At 41.1% G+C, this 16,911-nt stretch overlaps 1 protein-coding gene across 3 annotated transcripts; it reads right to left on the bottom strand.

Annotated features, from left to right (window-relative positions):
* Nucleotides 1-171: 171 nt before the first annotated feature.
* Nucleotides 172-12,589, bottom strand: KLHL8 (kelch-like family member 8). Of its 3 annotated transcripts, none has more exons than XM_010084081.1 (9): nt 12,279-12,589; nt 8,817-9,365; nt 5,955-6,141; nt 5,123-5,266; nt 4,212-4,323; nt 2,246-2,414; nt 1,507-1,666; nt 716-917; nt 172-295 (listed from the first exon to the last, which is right to left on the bottom strand). In XM_010084081.1, the coding sequence occupies exons 1-9, from the start codon at nt 12,477-12,479 to the stop codon at nt 172-174; spliced, it is 1,848 nt and encodes a 615-aa protein (XP_010082383.1). In that variant the 5' UTR covers nt 12,480-12,589. The 3 variants fall into 3 exon arrangements, with proteins under 3 accessions (XP_010082383.1, XP_010082384.1, XP_010082385.1); XM_010084082.1 differs by having other exon boundaries at nt 8,817-9,137; nt 12,279-12,479; XM_010084083.1 differs by lacking the exon at nt 8,817-9,365 and having other exon boundaries at nt 12,279-12,479.
* Nucleotides 12,590-16,911: the final 4,322 nt, after the last annotated feature.

Raw genomic sequence — 16,911 nt, 5'->3', positions numbered from 1 at the left:
CAGGCTTTTCTGTACCACTGTTGTCAGAACGTCACCAAAAGCTTTACAGTTGCAGAAGGGAACATTTTCACAAACAAAATGTATTGGTTTTATTTCTTGAGCTACCATACAAAAGACGGGATTAAAAAGCCCTGCAGTGCCTCCTCTGGAACCTGGAAGAAGCAGCAGAGCTCACATGCAGTCAACGACATTGCTGGATCCTTGGCCCACGTCCCGGATCTGGGTGCTGAGACAAGAGCACACGGCCACGCCTGCGCCTGCCCTGCAGTGTGACACCGAGCCAACAAGTTCCCACCTGAAGATGATGGCAGAGGAAAAAAAGGTAAGATCCTGTCCTTTCTGAGCAACTTGGAAGAATTTATTTTCCAATAAATTCTGTTGTACAACACAGCTGTTTACTCTGCACAAAAATACACCCTGCTAGTTTATTCTTATTATTTCTCCACTAAATTTAGTGCCAAATCAGATTGAAACAACCAGAAGAATGCAGATTCTTAATGAATGAAGGGAAGAGTACAAGGGATGGAGAGGAGGTTCTTGAATATTTACAATATTTAGTGGCATAAGCAGCACTCCTGCATCGCTAGTCACAGACATTACTCAGTTATTACCAGGAAACGACAGACTCCTGCTGCACACTATTCCTAGTATGTTGTGTTTTTGTATAGGCAGGTATCATTGTCTTATTAAGTCAAATTAAAAAAAATTTAATTACCTATTGACGATGGGGTCAAACGCTTCCACGGTATTCAGGTACGCATTGCCATTATGACCTCCAACTGCAAAAATTTTCCCCATCAGTGTCGCTATGCCAACGCCACCCCTCGGAGTTGTAAGCTCTGCTACGTATTCCCATTTGTTACTGCGTGGGTCAAACCGCTCCACGGAGCTCAGAGGAGAGTTGTCATCAAAGCCACCTGCAAAGAATCGTCACATTATTGGTTTTTAGGTGCTGGTGACACCCAGGACTGTCATTATCAGGCTGTTCTTGGCATTCAGTGGGGGAGTGTCCAGCTCTATTTCTTTACATGAATTTTACAAGCTCCTAAAAATTAATCTAACAGCTTTCCCTCCTGCCATTGTACAAGCTGACAGTTTTCTTCAAATCAGCGTTGCAAGGAGAACTATTTCTGTTATTCTCCTTCAATTCATCTTACACACAGTTATAATGAAACAGTTTCTAAATTGGAATAGAAAAAAGCCCAGTCAAAGGATGGTCTTGATCTTCTTTTGGCTTAAGGAAAACAAATTCTTGCAATGTTTTCAAATTACAGCATTGATGAACACTTGAGTAGGAAAAAAAATCCTGTCCTGAAGAGGGGGTTAGGAACTGCTTTTTTATTTTCTCGCTAACATACCTTCATTTAAGCATTCCCTGGTTGAGCTTGCTTTCTTCTCCTGCCCAAGAACACACAGTACAGGTCAGGTCTGTCTGTTCCCCAGTTGCTCTTCCAAATGCCAGCACTTGGCAGGAAGAGCACCACAAAATGCCACACGCCTACTCACCCACAACGTACAAGCAGCCGTGGAGCTCGCTGACGCCGTTGCCAGCTCTCCGCTGCCCCATCTCTTTCACTTCTATCCACTTATCCAAATGGGGATCGTATTTCTCCACACTGGAAAGAGACGCTACGCCGTCATTGCCACCCACAGCGTAAACATGGTTCTGGAAAACAGTTGTATGGGGAAAGATCATCTGTAATGCAGATCTGTTCACTCAGCTTTTCATAAGCACTCTGACAATTACAGGAAAACACACTATATGTGTATGGTCCTAATGATTCACTTTTATTTACCAATTCCAACAACAGACTTAATTATCTAACAACTTGTAAATGCTGTTCTCCAGTTAAAGAAGTGAAAATTTACTGCAGATATTTTGCAGAGTCTACATGGCAACAGGGGGACCGAAGTGCAGATGCACTTTAAACACAGTAACCGTGACAAGCCGGAGTCTTCTGCATGAGAGGGGAAGCATTAGCCTGATGTTGTTGGAAGAGTCCTGGTACTTGCTCACAATACCTCAAATACTGTTGTAACAGGGAGTGCAGTTCCTTTTGATAGGAGTATTATCCTAAATATCCTCACTTTTTGCACAGTTCTGGAGGATTTTGATGACTGGAGGTGCTCAGACCCACCAGCTGTGTTTAACACATTGTGTTCCGCCTTGTAAAGCCTATTTGAAAAGCAGCCCCAGAGGCCGACTCCTCAGTCGGCCCCAACTTGGGAGGAAACAGTCACTTACCACAAGGGCTACAGAGCCGACTCCTCCTCGGGGCGTGTTCATCGGGGCCACTGCGCTCCACCGATCAGACTCAATGTCGTACCTTTCCACATCACTGAAGCAGGTGTTGTCATCTAAACCTCCGATGGCGTAAATGGGGCCACCAAGGGAGGCGAGAGCGATTCCTCTCCTAAGAAAACCACAGGGTCAATATCTCAGTGCAAATCCTTCAGGAAAGGCAATGGGGAAGTCACAGACACTGCGATGTTAACTGACTGCCGCCTGTTTCAAACGATGGGGGGGTAAAAAAGCAATGAAAACTTAATAAGTGAAGTTTATAATAAATGATGACTAATAAATGTGGCTGGCCCTGTGCACACCAGTGCCAGTCTTGCAGCTTTATCCTGAAAGATTTTTGTGTGTTGGCAGCCTCGCATTTTGAGGGGCTCCAGAGTTTGTATCTTCACCTCAGCTTTCTCAGGCACTTGTATGTAATTATGTGATCCACAAACAGGACTCTGAAGCTAGAATATTTTTAGACTGCAAAAAGGCAAAGCTCCTGTTTGGGGGGGAAAAAAAAGGCAGGGAGGCATGGAATATTTTTTTGACTGAATGTCACCTAAGGCCCAAGTCCTCTACTTACATGCTTTGATATATGAGGTTGTCTTAGTTGACTTCTCTACCTCTGTACTGAACTTTACAACTCCTATCTTGTTTTGTTGAATCTGATGGAGAACCAAAACCTTCTGGTTTTAATTCTGTTGGTATAGCTGCTGCTGCAATTTGGGAATAAATTTTTTTGGGGTGATATTAAGGCATACTAAAAGGCAAATCTGTGCTGGATATTAGATGACTGAACTCTAGCAAGATGTAATTGCGATTTCTTCCATTCTGTTCTTTTTTTATTAAGTCTGTGTTGAAATAGTTGTCAGGATTTTTTTTCTACTAAATCTACCACTATAAGAGTATAATCAGAAGTACAAAATTAAAAGCACTGTTGTTAGAGAACTTAGTGTCAAGTGTGGTCTAGAATCTCAGAGTTACGTTTCTGCTTTAACTCCTAAGACAGGTGATTTACCATTTCACTGAGATCACTCTTGTCTCATTGCAGAGAGGGAAGGTTTGCAGATATGTAGAAACAACAAATACCAGCATAGAATGTAGAATTAAGGAGGTTGATTTAAATGACAGCAGAAACAAAAAATTCCAGATCTATGGGTCCAGTAGCTCTTTAAAAGCATTGTGTCAAAAGGCAAGAAAGATCCTCAATCTGACTTTCAGTGTGTAGTGCTTCCGGCTTTTTACGGTTTCCTGGGCATGAAGTATTTCACTGTGCATGTTCTGCTGGCAGTTATCTTTCTCATTTTTAAAATGAGAAAAAACCCACAGAAGCAGTTAATCAGTTCCAAGTTCTTTATCAGGTGTAGCAGAAAGGCCTTAAATATCAGCTTGTAAACACAGCTGGAGTGGAAGAGCTCTCCATTCCAGAAGCCAGCCCCCCCAAAAAAAGAAAAGGATTACAGAGTGACAAAAGGAAACCAAAGCACAAATGTAACTGGCATTACCAGTCAGGACCTGTCCCTAGAGGGAAGGATTATGCAGTTTTGCGCTGAAATACTCAGTATGTTACATAAAACTTTTGTGTTTGTGCAAATATGTGATGCGTGCAAGTATCAGGACCTGTCCCTAGAGGGAAGGATTATGCAGTTTTGCGCTGAAATACTCAGTATGTTACATAAAAGTTTGTGTTTGTGCAAATATGTGATGTGTGCAAGTATGTGATGCAGATTTGTGTTTGCTTTGCAGCTAGTACAGAAAGGTGTCTGATAGCGTTCCAGCCCCAAAATAGGAAAAAAAAAATCCTAAAAATAGCAGAGTTTAGAAACCCAAAGAAAGGCAAGACAGACATGATGTTCATGTTTTTCAGCATCAGCAAGGAATGATATCTCAAGACTAGGATTTCAATTTTGGAGCATGGAATGCATACCTCTTTGTGTTCATTGATGCCTTCATCATCCACTTGTTAGTGAGAGGATCAAATACTTCCATGCTTCCTAAGTGTTCATTTCCATCATGTCCACCTACTGCATAGACTTTACCTGAAAAATACAGATATCTTTTGATACAGAGATTGCTTGGCAACATTTCAGTTCTCATTTACCTAATATCCCTGCCCGTGTGGAGGAAAAAAAAGCTCAAATAAAGAGTTTTCAAAGGCTTACAATACAGTATTTTAATAAGAAAGGACTTTACATTTTTATATGCTGTATTCAACCAAAGATATGTTCTAACTTTGGCTTTTATACAAAGCTTGAGATATGTAGACAATAAATATTCCCATACCTTGAGTACTATAGGTCAGATCAGTTTTGGACATTTCTGTCAATCTCTCCAGACTTTCTCCGGGGGGGGGGGAATCTGCTGTACCAACGCAGGAGCTACCGTGTACGGCAAAAAGTTGCATCATGGGTGCTAAGCTGCTCTGGACCGCACGGACCTGGTTTCAGATGATGGAGACCCAAAAATAAAGGTAGGTCTGCTTTTGGAAGAGTTATAGACTTAAGTGACTTGCTTGTGTGGATTCAGGTATGAAGGGGAGGTAGTAGGAGTACTAGCAAATTCTGGGCGACTCTGCTGTGTAAGGCCATTTCTTTATAAACAGGTTTTTTAAAAATACACCTATTAAGGCAACAGCCTATGTGCAGTTCGCAGCAATGTCTTTTCAGTAAGTGTGCTCTCCAATTGTTTCAGAATCAAAAACCCCTTTGTGGGGAAGAAGCTTTACTAAACTGAAGAACATCCAACAGTTAAGCCATTGCAAAAGAGATGTATTTAGTAAAAGTACCAATTCCAGAAAAAGGAGCAAACCAGTGCCTTTTGAAGAGGGTTATTACTGACCTCCCACAGAGATCACACCCACGTGCCTTCTCCTGCTGTTCATCTCAGGGCCAAAGAACCAGTTGTTCTTATTGATAGAGTAACACTCGATGCTGCGAAACGGGTCACCCGATCCACCTCTGCCGCCGACACAGAACAGCACACCTGAGGAAGACAAAATGGATTTCCAGAAAACTAGCAGGAAGATGGGGGATAAAGTTGTATAGCAGAGTGGACTGAAAATTAGGTAGTTCAGGAGAAGACATATTTCAATTCAAGGGCCACAGGCATATTGGATGCTGGATTTTGGCCTTTGCTCAGCATGCTGTTACGGCAAGAACTATCTATGCTCTTGCAAAAATAATGCTTTTTAAAAATATGCTTTTTGTGATTTTGCTTAGGGAGATAAACATTGTTTGTTAAATAGACCAATGTAAAAATTGTGATTTGCAGTTAATATTCATCACTCACTTTTGGTGTAGGTTAGCCAGAGTTTAAAATTTAGCTCAACCTTCTCCCACCAAAAGGTAAGTGTTCACTGTTTTCTGTACAGCGTGGAGCATACTGCCTGCGCATAACATATGTAACAGTTCTAGCTCTAATACAGATAGAGCCCATCAGGATAAATAATGCTTTAAAGAAATAAAACGACTGCTAAAGGTCTGCTAGGACAATTGTCCCATCACAACAATGCAGCACATTCCCTAGTTACCAGACAGGTACACAATGGCTTCCCCAATTTTGCCTGAAGTTGTTAACACCCATTTGTACCAAGCTATCTAATCCTGCACAGATGCGCCACCTTTTCTCCACACCGCTCCGTTACTGGATAATCAGACACACATTTAATTACCAGCAGTCTGCTTCCTTGGTGTTGTGCGAATGGAGTACTCAAAGTCTGGCACTGCCCTGCTGCTCAGGTGAAGGTGGTAGTTTCGTGCTTCGTCCAGCAAATCCCTACATTTTAGATTCTGCTTGACAATCTCTTCCTTTGCCACAACACCCATAAGGAAACATACGGGCAAGAGCGGCAGCCGTACCTGACAGAAATGAACACAGTTGGAGTAACTGCCTGGACTGGCTGAGTCTCACCATTTACAGTGACGCACACAGAACAGATGGCAGCTTCGCTAAAAAGAGTGCCTTTCATAGTTTTTTTCCCCGGAATAACAGCAATATTGAACAGTTCTTTTTAGTGACAAACGCCTGCTACAACCATTTGCATTTAAGCAGCGGTGGAGAACAGCCTCTTGGCCCAGGCTGAGCGGAGGAAGTACGAGTGCCGCTGGCTGTACTCGACTGTGCCTGCCCAGCGTGGCGCAGGCAGCATCTGGACTTTACTGGGACAGCCTCTGGCAGGTTAGTCAGCTCACGGCTGTGCCAGCCTAAGGGGACTTTTGCTAGAATGGTTCGTTTTCTTTGGGTGGCACTGTCAACATGATCTAAGTGTCTGCTAAGGAAGTATTGCTAGTGCAGTAACACCTTTCTCTAGTGTGGACTTGACAGACTGCAGGTTCCTCAGGAGAGCTGGTGATGAGGCTGAGGAATGGGAGGCTCTTTCTGGATGAGGCTGTGCAGCTACTGGCCGTCACTGGCCAGAGCAATCCCCAGGGGTAGGGCATATTACAAGGGGTAATGGTTATAAACTAAAAGAAGAAAAGTTTAGACTAGATATAAGGAAGAAATGTTTTACACTGAGGGTGGTGAAACACTGGCCCAGGTTGCCCAGGGAGGAGGGAGATGCCCCGTCCCTGGAAACATTCAAGGTCGGGTTGGATGGGGCTCTGGGCAGCCTGGGCTAGTGGAAGGTGTCCCTGCTCAGTGCAGGGGGGTTGGACTGGATGACCTCCATGGTCCCTTCCAACTCAAACTATTCCATGGTTCAGTGATTCCACATCTGAAATAAGTCCAGCCTCTTCCAGATTGTCTTGAAATGTCCTCCCTCCCCACAGTCATTTATTTCTGCAAACTCTTAATTTGTCCTTGCAAGAGAAACAGTGATGAAGTCAGACTGGGGTGACAAAAGGAAGGCACAAAGGTGGGACAGGTGTTAGCAGGGAGGCACTGAAGTAAACCACTGCCTGACTTTCTAAGGTTTGGAATCAACACTGTCATGCAGCTCCCAGTTAGCTCAGCAGTGATAGTGAAGAAGTCCAGTATCTCTGGTGCTTCTGAGAGTAGCAGGATGGCACTGTTACACAGCTGACAGTTGTCTTTACGTAAGCGTCCCTACCAGTTCTTTCTTACCCACTTGCTTTCAGTCCCATTTCTTCCTTTACATTGACCCTTGCTTATTTTAGGCCGATTCAAAGCACCACCACAGCCCTGTTAATAGACTCATAAGGTTAGTGATGTGGTTAGAACTTATAGCTGACAAATTCAGACCCTTATGATAACAGCGAAACCCGTAAGGCTGATTATGATGTGAACAGTAACTGTCAAGAGGCCCAGTCCTGTTTCCTGCTAGCAACAATATGGACAGGGCTTTTCCATTGCTTCATTATAGACTCTGTTTTCCATTAATAGAATAAAGCTGTTAATCTCATCTGCTAACATAACTGGACAATAAAAATCAATGTAATTTTTTTTAAATCTCAAATTATGTTGCCTATAAATTTAATTATAGTGTACTAAAGAAGTTTCTCTGCACCAAAAACCTCATGCTAGTCTAGATGAAACTGAAGGGTTTTGGAGCAAAGTTAATACAGTATGATCTTTTACTGGGAAATCTGAAAAATTATGCATGAAGAGCAGCATGTTAGTGGGCCTCTTGTTACTCACATGATGAAAATATTAGCAATTCTGCCAAATGCAAAATAGTCCAGTTGGTGTTCAGTGACAACAGAAACAGCACAGTTGATCCTACCTGCTAAGATACTTCTGCAGCATGTCATGTGTTCCCCACACTTCCCCAGCACAGGTTCTCCGTACCTGTCTCAAATATTGTATTTAAACTCCCAAAAGTTGAATAACTGAAGTACCTAACACTTTGACAGGAGGAGGTCCAGTGGGTGTTTAGGTTCAGCTGAGTGACCTTCTGATACCTGTATGTGTTTCTTTTAGAAGCAGTGGGCTCATGTCTAAAGGAACTGCAAATTACTTTTGGATCCTACAGGTAACAAGCAGGGCCAGTGACCATTGAAAGGTCTAACTTATGTCTCTAAGCCTGCTCGCAGGGCTAATGCATCTTGGTCTTTTGTTAATTAAATATACAGAACCTTCTAGAAGTAGCACAGCTTGATGTGATGTATCTCCATTACAGTTTTACTTTCTGAGCCATGTAACAAAACTTCTTAACAGATCTGCTCTCCTTCCTTAAACACAAATACTTACCAGCAAGGGAATCGAGTGTTTCAGGCTGTACTAGTCTCGAACCACATGAGCTGATGGCTTTGTTTTCTCCACTTCACTATGTGTGAATCTAAGAAGTTTCTCCTCTAGCACAGATGCAGCTTTTTGTTGGCTCCCCACCCCCCCCAACCATAAGCATAAATTGAGTACTCGTCTCTCCACAGAAATTGGAGAATATGACTTCTTCCTGATATTCAAGAGGTCTGACCTGCTTCCACTGTCAGCTCACAACTGGGAATACCAGATCAGGCACTTGATAACTGGTAAAGATCTTTTTCATCTTGGAAAGTACCTTAGTACAAATAGTTCATGATAGAATTACATCAGTGACAAGCCAGGCACCTGGCGCCTCGGTCTGCCCTACCTGTGCAAGTATTTCATCCAGCCACGTAGCGTGATGCTGTGGATTAGCTAGCAGCCACTTGATAGCAGCGTTGTAAACTTGCTTTTCGTTTTCAATATTCAGGTCACTGGAGGACAGGAGTTTATGGAGGTGCTGTGGCGACACGCTTACAAAGTCTTCGCACTCCACCACTTCAGTAAAATGTTCGCAAGCGTACTGATCGGCCATCTCCATCAAGTCGATACGGTTGTGACTCTCTGCAAATGCCCTGACCGCCAGGCAGTTGGAAGGATGGAAGTGCAGCTTCATGTATTCACAGCATGCCTTTGCTACCAGTTCCACCTGAAGAATGCACGCAGCATACAAGAGAGGTTGGACATTATCCACTGTCAGAGTAAGCCGGGAGGAGTACACAAACTTCACTAGATCTTCTATGGCATCACCATCAAAGTCCTTGATCTCGATCAACGTCTGCTTGGCTTCAGCCATTTCTGAAAGAAACATGGCTCTGAAGTAAGGTATAACACAAGCTAGCACCAGTTTGTGGCAGGAGATGAGCTTTGAACCAACCTGAAAAGAACAAAAAAAAAATCTTTCAGTTTCGGATAGTTTCTTTCAGCTATGACAGAAAGGGCAGATAAGCTGAAATCAGAACTCTGGACTCGATAGGCATTTTGTTGAAACAAATGCCCTCTACTCCTGACATTAGCTCGATGTATCCCAAGCAGACTGGAGTTGTAACTTGGCCACCAGAGTAACAACAAGGCTGTAACACCAGGAAGCAATAGTACTGGTGCACTGAACTTTTTTTTTCTTTAAAAGCCATGTCCTGTTTTTTGAATGAAATGTCCTTAGGAACCTTCTAGATGTATCTTGGAGACAGGAGGAGAGCCATTTGTTTGGTTTATGCATGTTCAGAGACTTTAAGGGAGGGAAAAATTGTAAAAAGACATATTGAGACTAGTTAATTTAAACCTCTGGAGTTTTACTGCTGTTAAGGAATGGATAATGCTGCTTATAGAAGCAAATTCATGTAAAACCATTGTAATAACAGCTGTTACGTGGATTATTAAAAGTTACCAATTACTTCAGTTCAAGATTTTAGAAGCTGTTTAGCCACAAAAGATATAGTATTCCCCATAAAGAAGAGGTATTTTTCAAAATTTTGATCAGAAAGTGCAAAATAGGTGGTTCACTTACAAAATTTTAGAATTCCAATGCATTAAAAGTGTACATATTGAAGGTAAACGACCGATCAAGTACTCAGTTTTGTTACGCAGTGCTTTCTTATAGCCTTCATCATTCTGCAGGAATATAAAGGGATGGCCAAATTAGGCAATTTCCCTGACAGCCTTGAATTACATCTTCATTTTCAGATGAAGGTGTTACAGTGAGCTGTCTTGCAATTAAAAAAAAAGGATATTAAATGATAAAGGATAATTTGGAGATTTTCCTAACTGTGATTCACACAATTGCTCTACCCTTGTTAAAAGTGTGTATTTCCAACTCAAGTGTAACCTGCCTGGTAAGCAGTGAGTTGTGCCCAGAGAGCAGACACACATGAAAGAGTACGCAGATTAAAAGTGTGGAAAAAAGGGATGCTTCAGTGTGTGTTAATTAGGTCATTCCAGAAGGAACAGTTCCTAGACCAACTCATTAAGTGGCTTTGCTATTTTATTCAAATCTGCTTGATTTAAAGTATCTAGCATGTTCTTGGTATTTCAAAATCAGAGTTCTCCTCCAGTTATTAACTATCACAGATTAAAAAAAATAATAATTTTGAGAGCCAGCAGTTAGAACAATAATTGGTCTGACAACAGCAATGCCAAAACTGCTCCCTATCATAGGTCATGGACAAAAGCAGAAAGTTCAGTTGAGAAGTAATTATTCTCAAAACATGAGAAATGCCTGAGCACTACAGAAAGGAAAACAAGCCCTCCAGAAAATTCTAGTTCAATACATAGTTACCAGTCACTGAAAATCGCTGATTTATAAAGCCTTACAGTAAAATGTGCATAGGTTGCTTTAGCCTCCATCGATTATATTCTCCGCTTGAGGACTGGAAGCCAAGTCATACAATCTAATATTTTTACATCACCAAAGTAGCTTCACCCCAGTAATACAAACAAACAGTAATACAAGCCTAACTTAGGGAACGGTAAGCTGCAGCCACAGGCAGGTGTCTTTTCCAATCCAGATTTCCCTAGCAGGAGTGTATGTTTAACTAGGCTTATAAAATAAGACTTTCTTCCTTTTTTGCAAGGGTGGGTGGAAAGGGAGAAAGGCGAGGATAAGATCAAGAAAAGAGAAGAAGAGGGTTCAGAGCTCTGACATTAACTTTCTTCCCCAAAAGACCTTTTAAAATGACAGATGTAAAAGGACCTGATGATGAGCTTTCACGCAAATTCTGTTTCATGGCTCTCATGCTGTCTGGAGCAGCTTCAGTATTGTTATTCAGTGTCCTGTGAGCGTTAACTGCTATGAGCCACTGGAGCTATTATGCTGCTGCATCTAGTGCCTGGTGACAGGCAGTTTAAAAACCTAGTATCTGAAGCAGAACAGAAAAAAGTTCTTGCTTATTCTACTCCTGTTGTCCACAGGAGCGGAAGGGAGAGAAACCCTCCTCCTCTTGGAGATTTCTGTTGTCTCACAAGCATTTTAAAAAGATGGGAGGCAGTAGGGACACCCATCTGTCAAGAGTTTTTCCTGTTATTATGTAATAGTAAAAATGGCAAGCTAACGATTTCTCCCAGAGGCATCTGTCATTTGTTCTTGGTACAGGAACTAAGCTTCATATCTTTTTCTTCAGTAACTATCTTGCACTACCAAGATGTCCAGCTAAGCCATACTTAATGTTTGTGGGTGCTGGCAACTGCTGTTACGGATGCTAGATATAAATTTATTGTGATCAGGATACAAGTAATATACAGCTGAGCTACACAGAATGCATTAAAGCAATGCTGTGTAAGAATCATAAAACTGGTTTCCTCCTTCTCCTTTACTCTTTGATCAGCTGTAGAACATAACTGTCTGGGTTTGGGTTTTTTTTTTCATTTCTTTGAGAATGCTACAAGTTAGATTTGTTCCAGAAATCCTGTTTGCCAGGAAAGACCTAGCAAAGCAGCAAAGAATGCAAAAATAGAGATAAAACTGGGGATGAAAGTGTGTGTGTGAGAACAAAGAGGCTACAAGGAGCTGAAACAGCAGAATAATGTACTGATCAACTGTGGGAACTTGCTTAGAAGGCAAGTTGCATGAGATGAGTGTCATGTACTTCCTCTCTTGGACTGTCAAAGCATCTACATTTCAGTTGTGAACTTCCTAAATAAGAAAAAAACCCACGAGCATATCTAGAGTTGCCTCAGATCCAACAGGTGTTCTATGGCTTCCATACCCCTGCCTAAATTCACAGCCACCTCCGCCATGCTTATTTGTAGGTTAATCTTCAGACTGTTAAATGCAATGGATGTGTGACAATATCACCTTCAGTGTAACATCGCAGAGCTCTCCAGCTTCAAAGAAGTGAAGAAGAGAACTGTGGAAATCCTTCCAAGCCTCATTTGCTTCAAATACAAAGATGTCATCTTCACCATCACTGTTGGAAGGCCTAGTTTGCTGCTGCTGCCGCCTTTTTCCTTTCATCAGGTGTTTTGCCTGCTCTGGGACCATGGATTCTGAAGCCATTGGCTGTTTCTTGTTTCACTGCATCAATCTTCGAAAACTCCCACCAAGAGAAAATCCAGCCCATCAGGAGTCAAGTCCTAAAAGGCAGTTAAGTTCTGTTCATCCTCCTGTTTAAAAAAAAAAAAACCACAGATGAGCCATTAGGTACTGCTAGTACCTAACACCTTAGTCACATCTTATAAATTATACCTATAATCCTACTTGGGGAAGGTGGGAGGAAAAGAGTGTGCAGGAAAGACACACAGCCAAGATTCCTATGCAGGTACCTTTAGGAAAAGTCATTGTTTGTGAACTTGTTGCTCACACTTCTTGAAAAAGAAAAGGCAAGGATGTCTCTTCCAGCATTCCTGATCTCACTGCTGTGGATGGTAGAGGAGCAGAAGGGATGGGATCCACAGACAGCTGTGCTGCTTTGGTCCCTAAAGAGCATCTCCCATGGCTGCTGTGAGTCTGTACAATACCCAAGGGGTATTTTGTTATGTACTTATTACTAAAGCTTCCCTAGGTCTCTTCAAAAGCCACAGCAATCCTTAAGTGTTTTGTGCATTGATGCAAATGTAAGTGAAATATAAAAAACTTCTACAGAACTACAGAGAACAAGAATTTACACTTAGAGAAAAATCTTGGAAAGAAAATTATTTTCTTTTCTTTAGCAATCTTATTAATCCAACAGAGTGATATTTAAAGCATGACAATAAGTGTTATGCAAAAGTTTGTTCCTGCTTGCTAGCTTTTATTTTAGATTATGTTTACTCAGCTTAGCTGAAGATATTTAAGTTGTCAAAGATTGATACAGCTCAGACTAAGGGAATCTTAGCTGTACTGATACGACATCTTTCCCAGGGATACTGCAGATCATGGGGAGAAGCCTTTTTCTGCTTCTGTTACCAAAATATGTTACTCTTCCTGCTACTGTGAACTTCAGTTAGGTTAAGTTTTAAGTTCACCTTTTTATTTATTTGAAAAAAAAAAAAAAACAAAACAGTAGGGGAAGAGCAATTTTTTTCCAGTTCAGTAGCATATTTTACGTTTCAGCTCTGTGTGTCTAAAATCCATTAAAACATACATCCCATCAAGTCAGTGAAATTTAAGCTGTGCATCCACATGCTTAGTGGAAGATTACAAAGCCCACAAGAAAAAATACTGTTTGAAAGCCTGGAGTTACTGATTCAGCTTACAAACTAGAACTCTTTAGATTTTGGAAAGGGAAGCAAATGGCTTTGTAAGTTTTTAAGACAAAGTCTTTGGAGAACAGAGAAAATATTTAGTAGTGTGTTCCTTTCTTACACTGGCTAGCTTTGGTTTTCATGGTTTCTGGTTAATTTATTACGCATTCATTCCTCTACTGGTTGCTGTTGTTCAGTGATTTCTGCTCCTGGGCTCTGTGTCGGAGGAAGGGGACGGACTTGAAGTAACAAAAAATTCTTCTAAAAAAAATGTAAGTCATGTATTTGGGAGGAAAACTGATTATCTTCTGGAATATTTGTAAGTATCCAGGCCTCTTAGTAAATTTACAACTCCCCATCATCAGTACCAGAGAAGCAGCATTAGGTCACGGAGTTGGTGCCAGCTCCGTGTCCTGTGCTGTGACAAGGCCGTTGGCTGCACCGGGACAGGCAGGGTAAAGTGAGACGAGACGCACCTAGAATATTCACTAATGCTTCTGTAAGCAAGGTAAGTATTCTTCCTTTAAAAGATATCTAAGAGAAAGATCTTATTTCCTCCAAACCCACAACCTATCTCAAAGATATTACAGATCACAGGATGTTTATATAGTTTAGAGCAAGAAATACCTTTTTCTGCTGAAAACTTAACTTCTGTTACACCAGATCTGACAAATGGAAGAAAAATCTTGATATTTCAGTTCTCTTAACTTCAAATTGATCCTCTGTTACTGGTACTCGCCAACTTTGCTTTGTTTAACATGCCCTTCAAAGAAGTCACTATTACCACTGAGATACGAAGCTAACACAGAGCTTCACGTGCAACCTACTGAAGTTACAAAAGTGAAGAGAGACAAGCGAGAGGAAAAAAGAGAAGTTGAAATGCTGTACAAGGGTTCTGAAAAGCATCATGTATTATTTAGAAGTAAGACATAGCATCTTTCACCTACAATTCTAGGGAACTCTTGCTTGTTTTGGTCCTTAACTGAGGCTCTCACCTCACTCCTCCCTAGCCAGGGAACGCATATTTGGGCTGATATAATCAGTACTTACTAAGTACACACTTGATATTGCAGGGGAGGAAATTAGAAATCACACCAGAGGAGACCAAGAGTGCACAGAGTACGGAAACCTAGTTAAAGGCGCCCTGCCTGTGGTTTGTGGTTTGCTTTGCTATCAGAAGTGTTAGTAACTGCACGTAGGTAAAGCAATTTGATAAAAGGTGATATTAGGACAGACCATATGACATTGCCAGCCGCCTTTGTTGCAATCGTGTTATCTGTATTATTGTTGTTCTTGCTACTATTAGGTGTATAAGTGTCTTAATCCATGAATACTTGAATAAATTTAGCTCTGTTAGACTTAATCTAGCAACTATTAGCGAATATCTAGATACTTAATAAAGCATACGTATTTCAGTAATCCAGATGTTTGATTGGCTTAATTCTCTAGCCATTGGGGCCCAGTGGGCTCTTTATCTTCTATTTTTAAACATCATTCTATGGACACGGGTGTGGTATGGTACATATACCCATGTTAAACAGTTGGGCAGAAGTTGGGCGGTCGTGGGAAGAGTCTGGGTATTATTCTAGCCCAGATCTGTCCTCAACAGCCTGAACCCTTACCAGCGTGTAACCCCTCACAGTAGTCAGGTTATGACGGCATGTCCCAGGGAGCTCCCCGTGTGGCAATATCAAATAAGTGTATGGGAATATGAGAGCAGTTAAGTTACTGCTCCTCAGGTGACAAGAAGTTTCTGCGACATGTTAAAAAACTAATATGTTTAATATAAACCTAAGGAAATATTCAGATAGTAATAGTCTTGACAGACTCCAGTTTCATTTTGATGAGATTTTGTCACAGATAATAACATTTTTATTCTTTCCTCAAGTCACCAGTTCAGGAGCATCTTGTTTCTGTGATACATCTTGATCATCCAGATCTTTTTATATATCTATCTACAAATCCTCCTTTTGTTTTAATTACTGCATCTCACAGTTTGAGTCCTCAAACAAATCATCATCTATTACAGAAAGTACCAGCTGCAGCCATGAGACAGCTGTAAAGCTAACTTTGAAGGAGGCTAGGTCACTGTATATATCCAGTTGGCTGTTAATAATGAAGGGCTACTAAATCGTACCTGGCTTAGAAATATCCCTGTTAACAATTATACTGTCTACTTGAAAAATCAAGGGATTTTCACAATCGGTGGCTTAAGGTAAGTCAAGAGCCGCTGCCATACTTAACTTCTGTAAAGAGCCAGTCTTATTAGTACAGTTAAACACAAAGATACATAATATTACAGATGTAAAGCACAATATTAAAATCACATATTGAAATGTGTGGTACAATCTATCATGACCCAGGCAGAAAGAAAGATGTTTCATCTGGAGAAAATACTGCTTTGGGCTGGTCTGAATGCCTGGATGTTCTCAGATTTTAAACAGAATAGAAATGAGTTTTAGTAGTGCTTTTAGTAGTGCTTCAATCAAGATGATAAACTTGGGAAATCTGAAGGTCACGCAGAAGTCATGAAGGTCAGTATTTTTCACCTCCAAACCTATTCCTCCCTCCAGCCTGAAGTGGAATGGTGAATAGTTTTGTTATTGCACAGCCTTAAGGTGACAGCATATGAAAAGAGCAAGAAGTTAAAGTTGCACTTTCACCTCTTTAATTACAGAGAAGTTGAGTAGTTTAAGAACCAGGAACTAGGAGGATGAATCAGCATTTAGGTTAGGATGCACGATGCTGTTAATTATGTACTAAGAATCCACAAAATGAAACAGAAAAGCCATTTACAGATTTGCTCCTCAACAGTAATGCAACAATACTTGTGGTTAGTTCAGTACTGGGTGAATGCTGCAGCCCTACACACACCCACAGCCTTTCCTCTCTAGAACAAAACACTGCCGTGGCCATTCAAAACCTCAGTAACGTGCTCACTTTTCATCCTTGCAATTATGTCTTCTAGCCTCAGTACAGCCTAGTATTTGCACTAACAGTGTAAACTGTCATCACAGAAAGTGACTGACTCTAAGGAAACTAGAGGAAGTGCCTCATTCATAACATCATCTGTTGTTATTCCTTGTAGACAGCTGCTCGACACTTTCAGTGAAGGAGTAACTGAATAAAAAAAACAAACCACACATTGTTTATAGCTCACCATTGTTTGCTGAGAACAGGTCAGCAATTTCCAGTTAAATATTTAGAAACAATATTTAAATAAATATTTAGAATATTTAGAAGCAATATTTAATTTCAGGTTAAAT

The sequence above is a fragment of the Pterocles gutturalis genome, unplaced genomic scaffold, assembly GCF_000699245.1.
Source record: "Pterocles gutturalis isolate BGI_N339 unplaced genomic scaffold, ASM69924v1 scaffold25585, whole genome shotgun sequence".
In the NCBI taxonomy this organism is placed as follows: domain Eukaryota; kingdom Metazoa; phylum Chordata; class Aves; order Pterocliformes; family Pteroclidae; genus Pterocles; species Pterocles gutturalis.
This window is presented reverse-complemented; position numbering and strand designations above follow the sequence as displayed.

Coding starts and splice junctions, on each gene's coding strand:
- KLHL8 (XM_010084081.1), bottom strand. CDS start 12,479: ATGGCTTCAGAATCCATGGTCCCAGAGCAGGCAAAACACCTGATGAAA. Junction 6,142..8,816: donor TGGATGAAATACTTGCACAG/GTAGGGCAGACC, acceptor CATTTCTGTCAG/GTACGGCTGCCGCTCTTGCC. Junction 5,267..5,954: donor ACCAAGGAAGCAGACTGCTG/GTAATTAAATGT, acceptor TGTCTTCCTCAG/GTGTGCTGTTCTGTGTCGGC.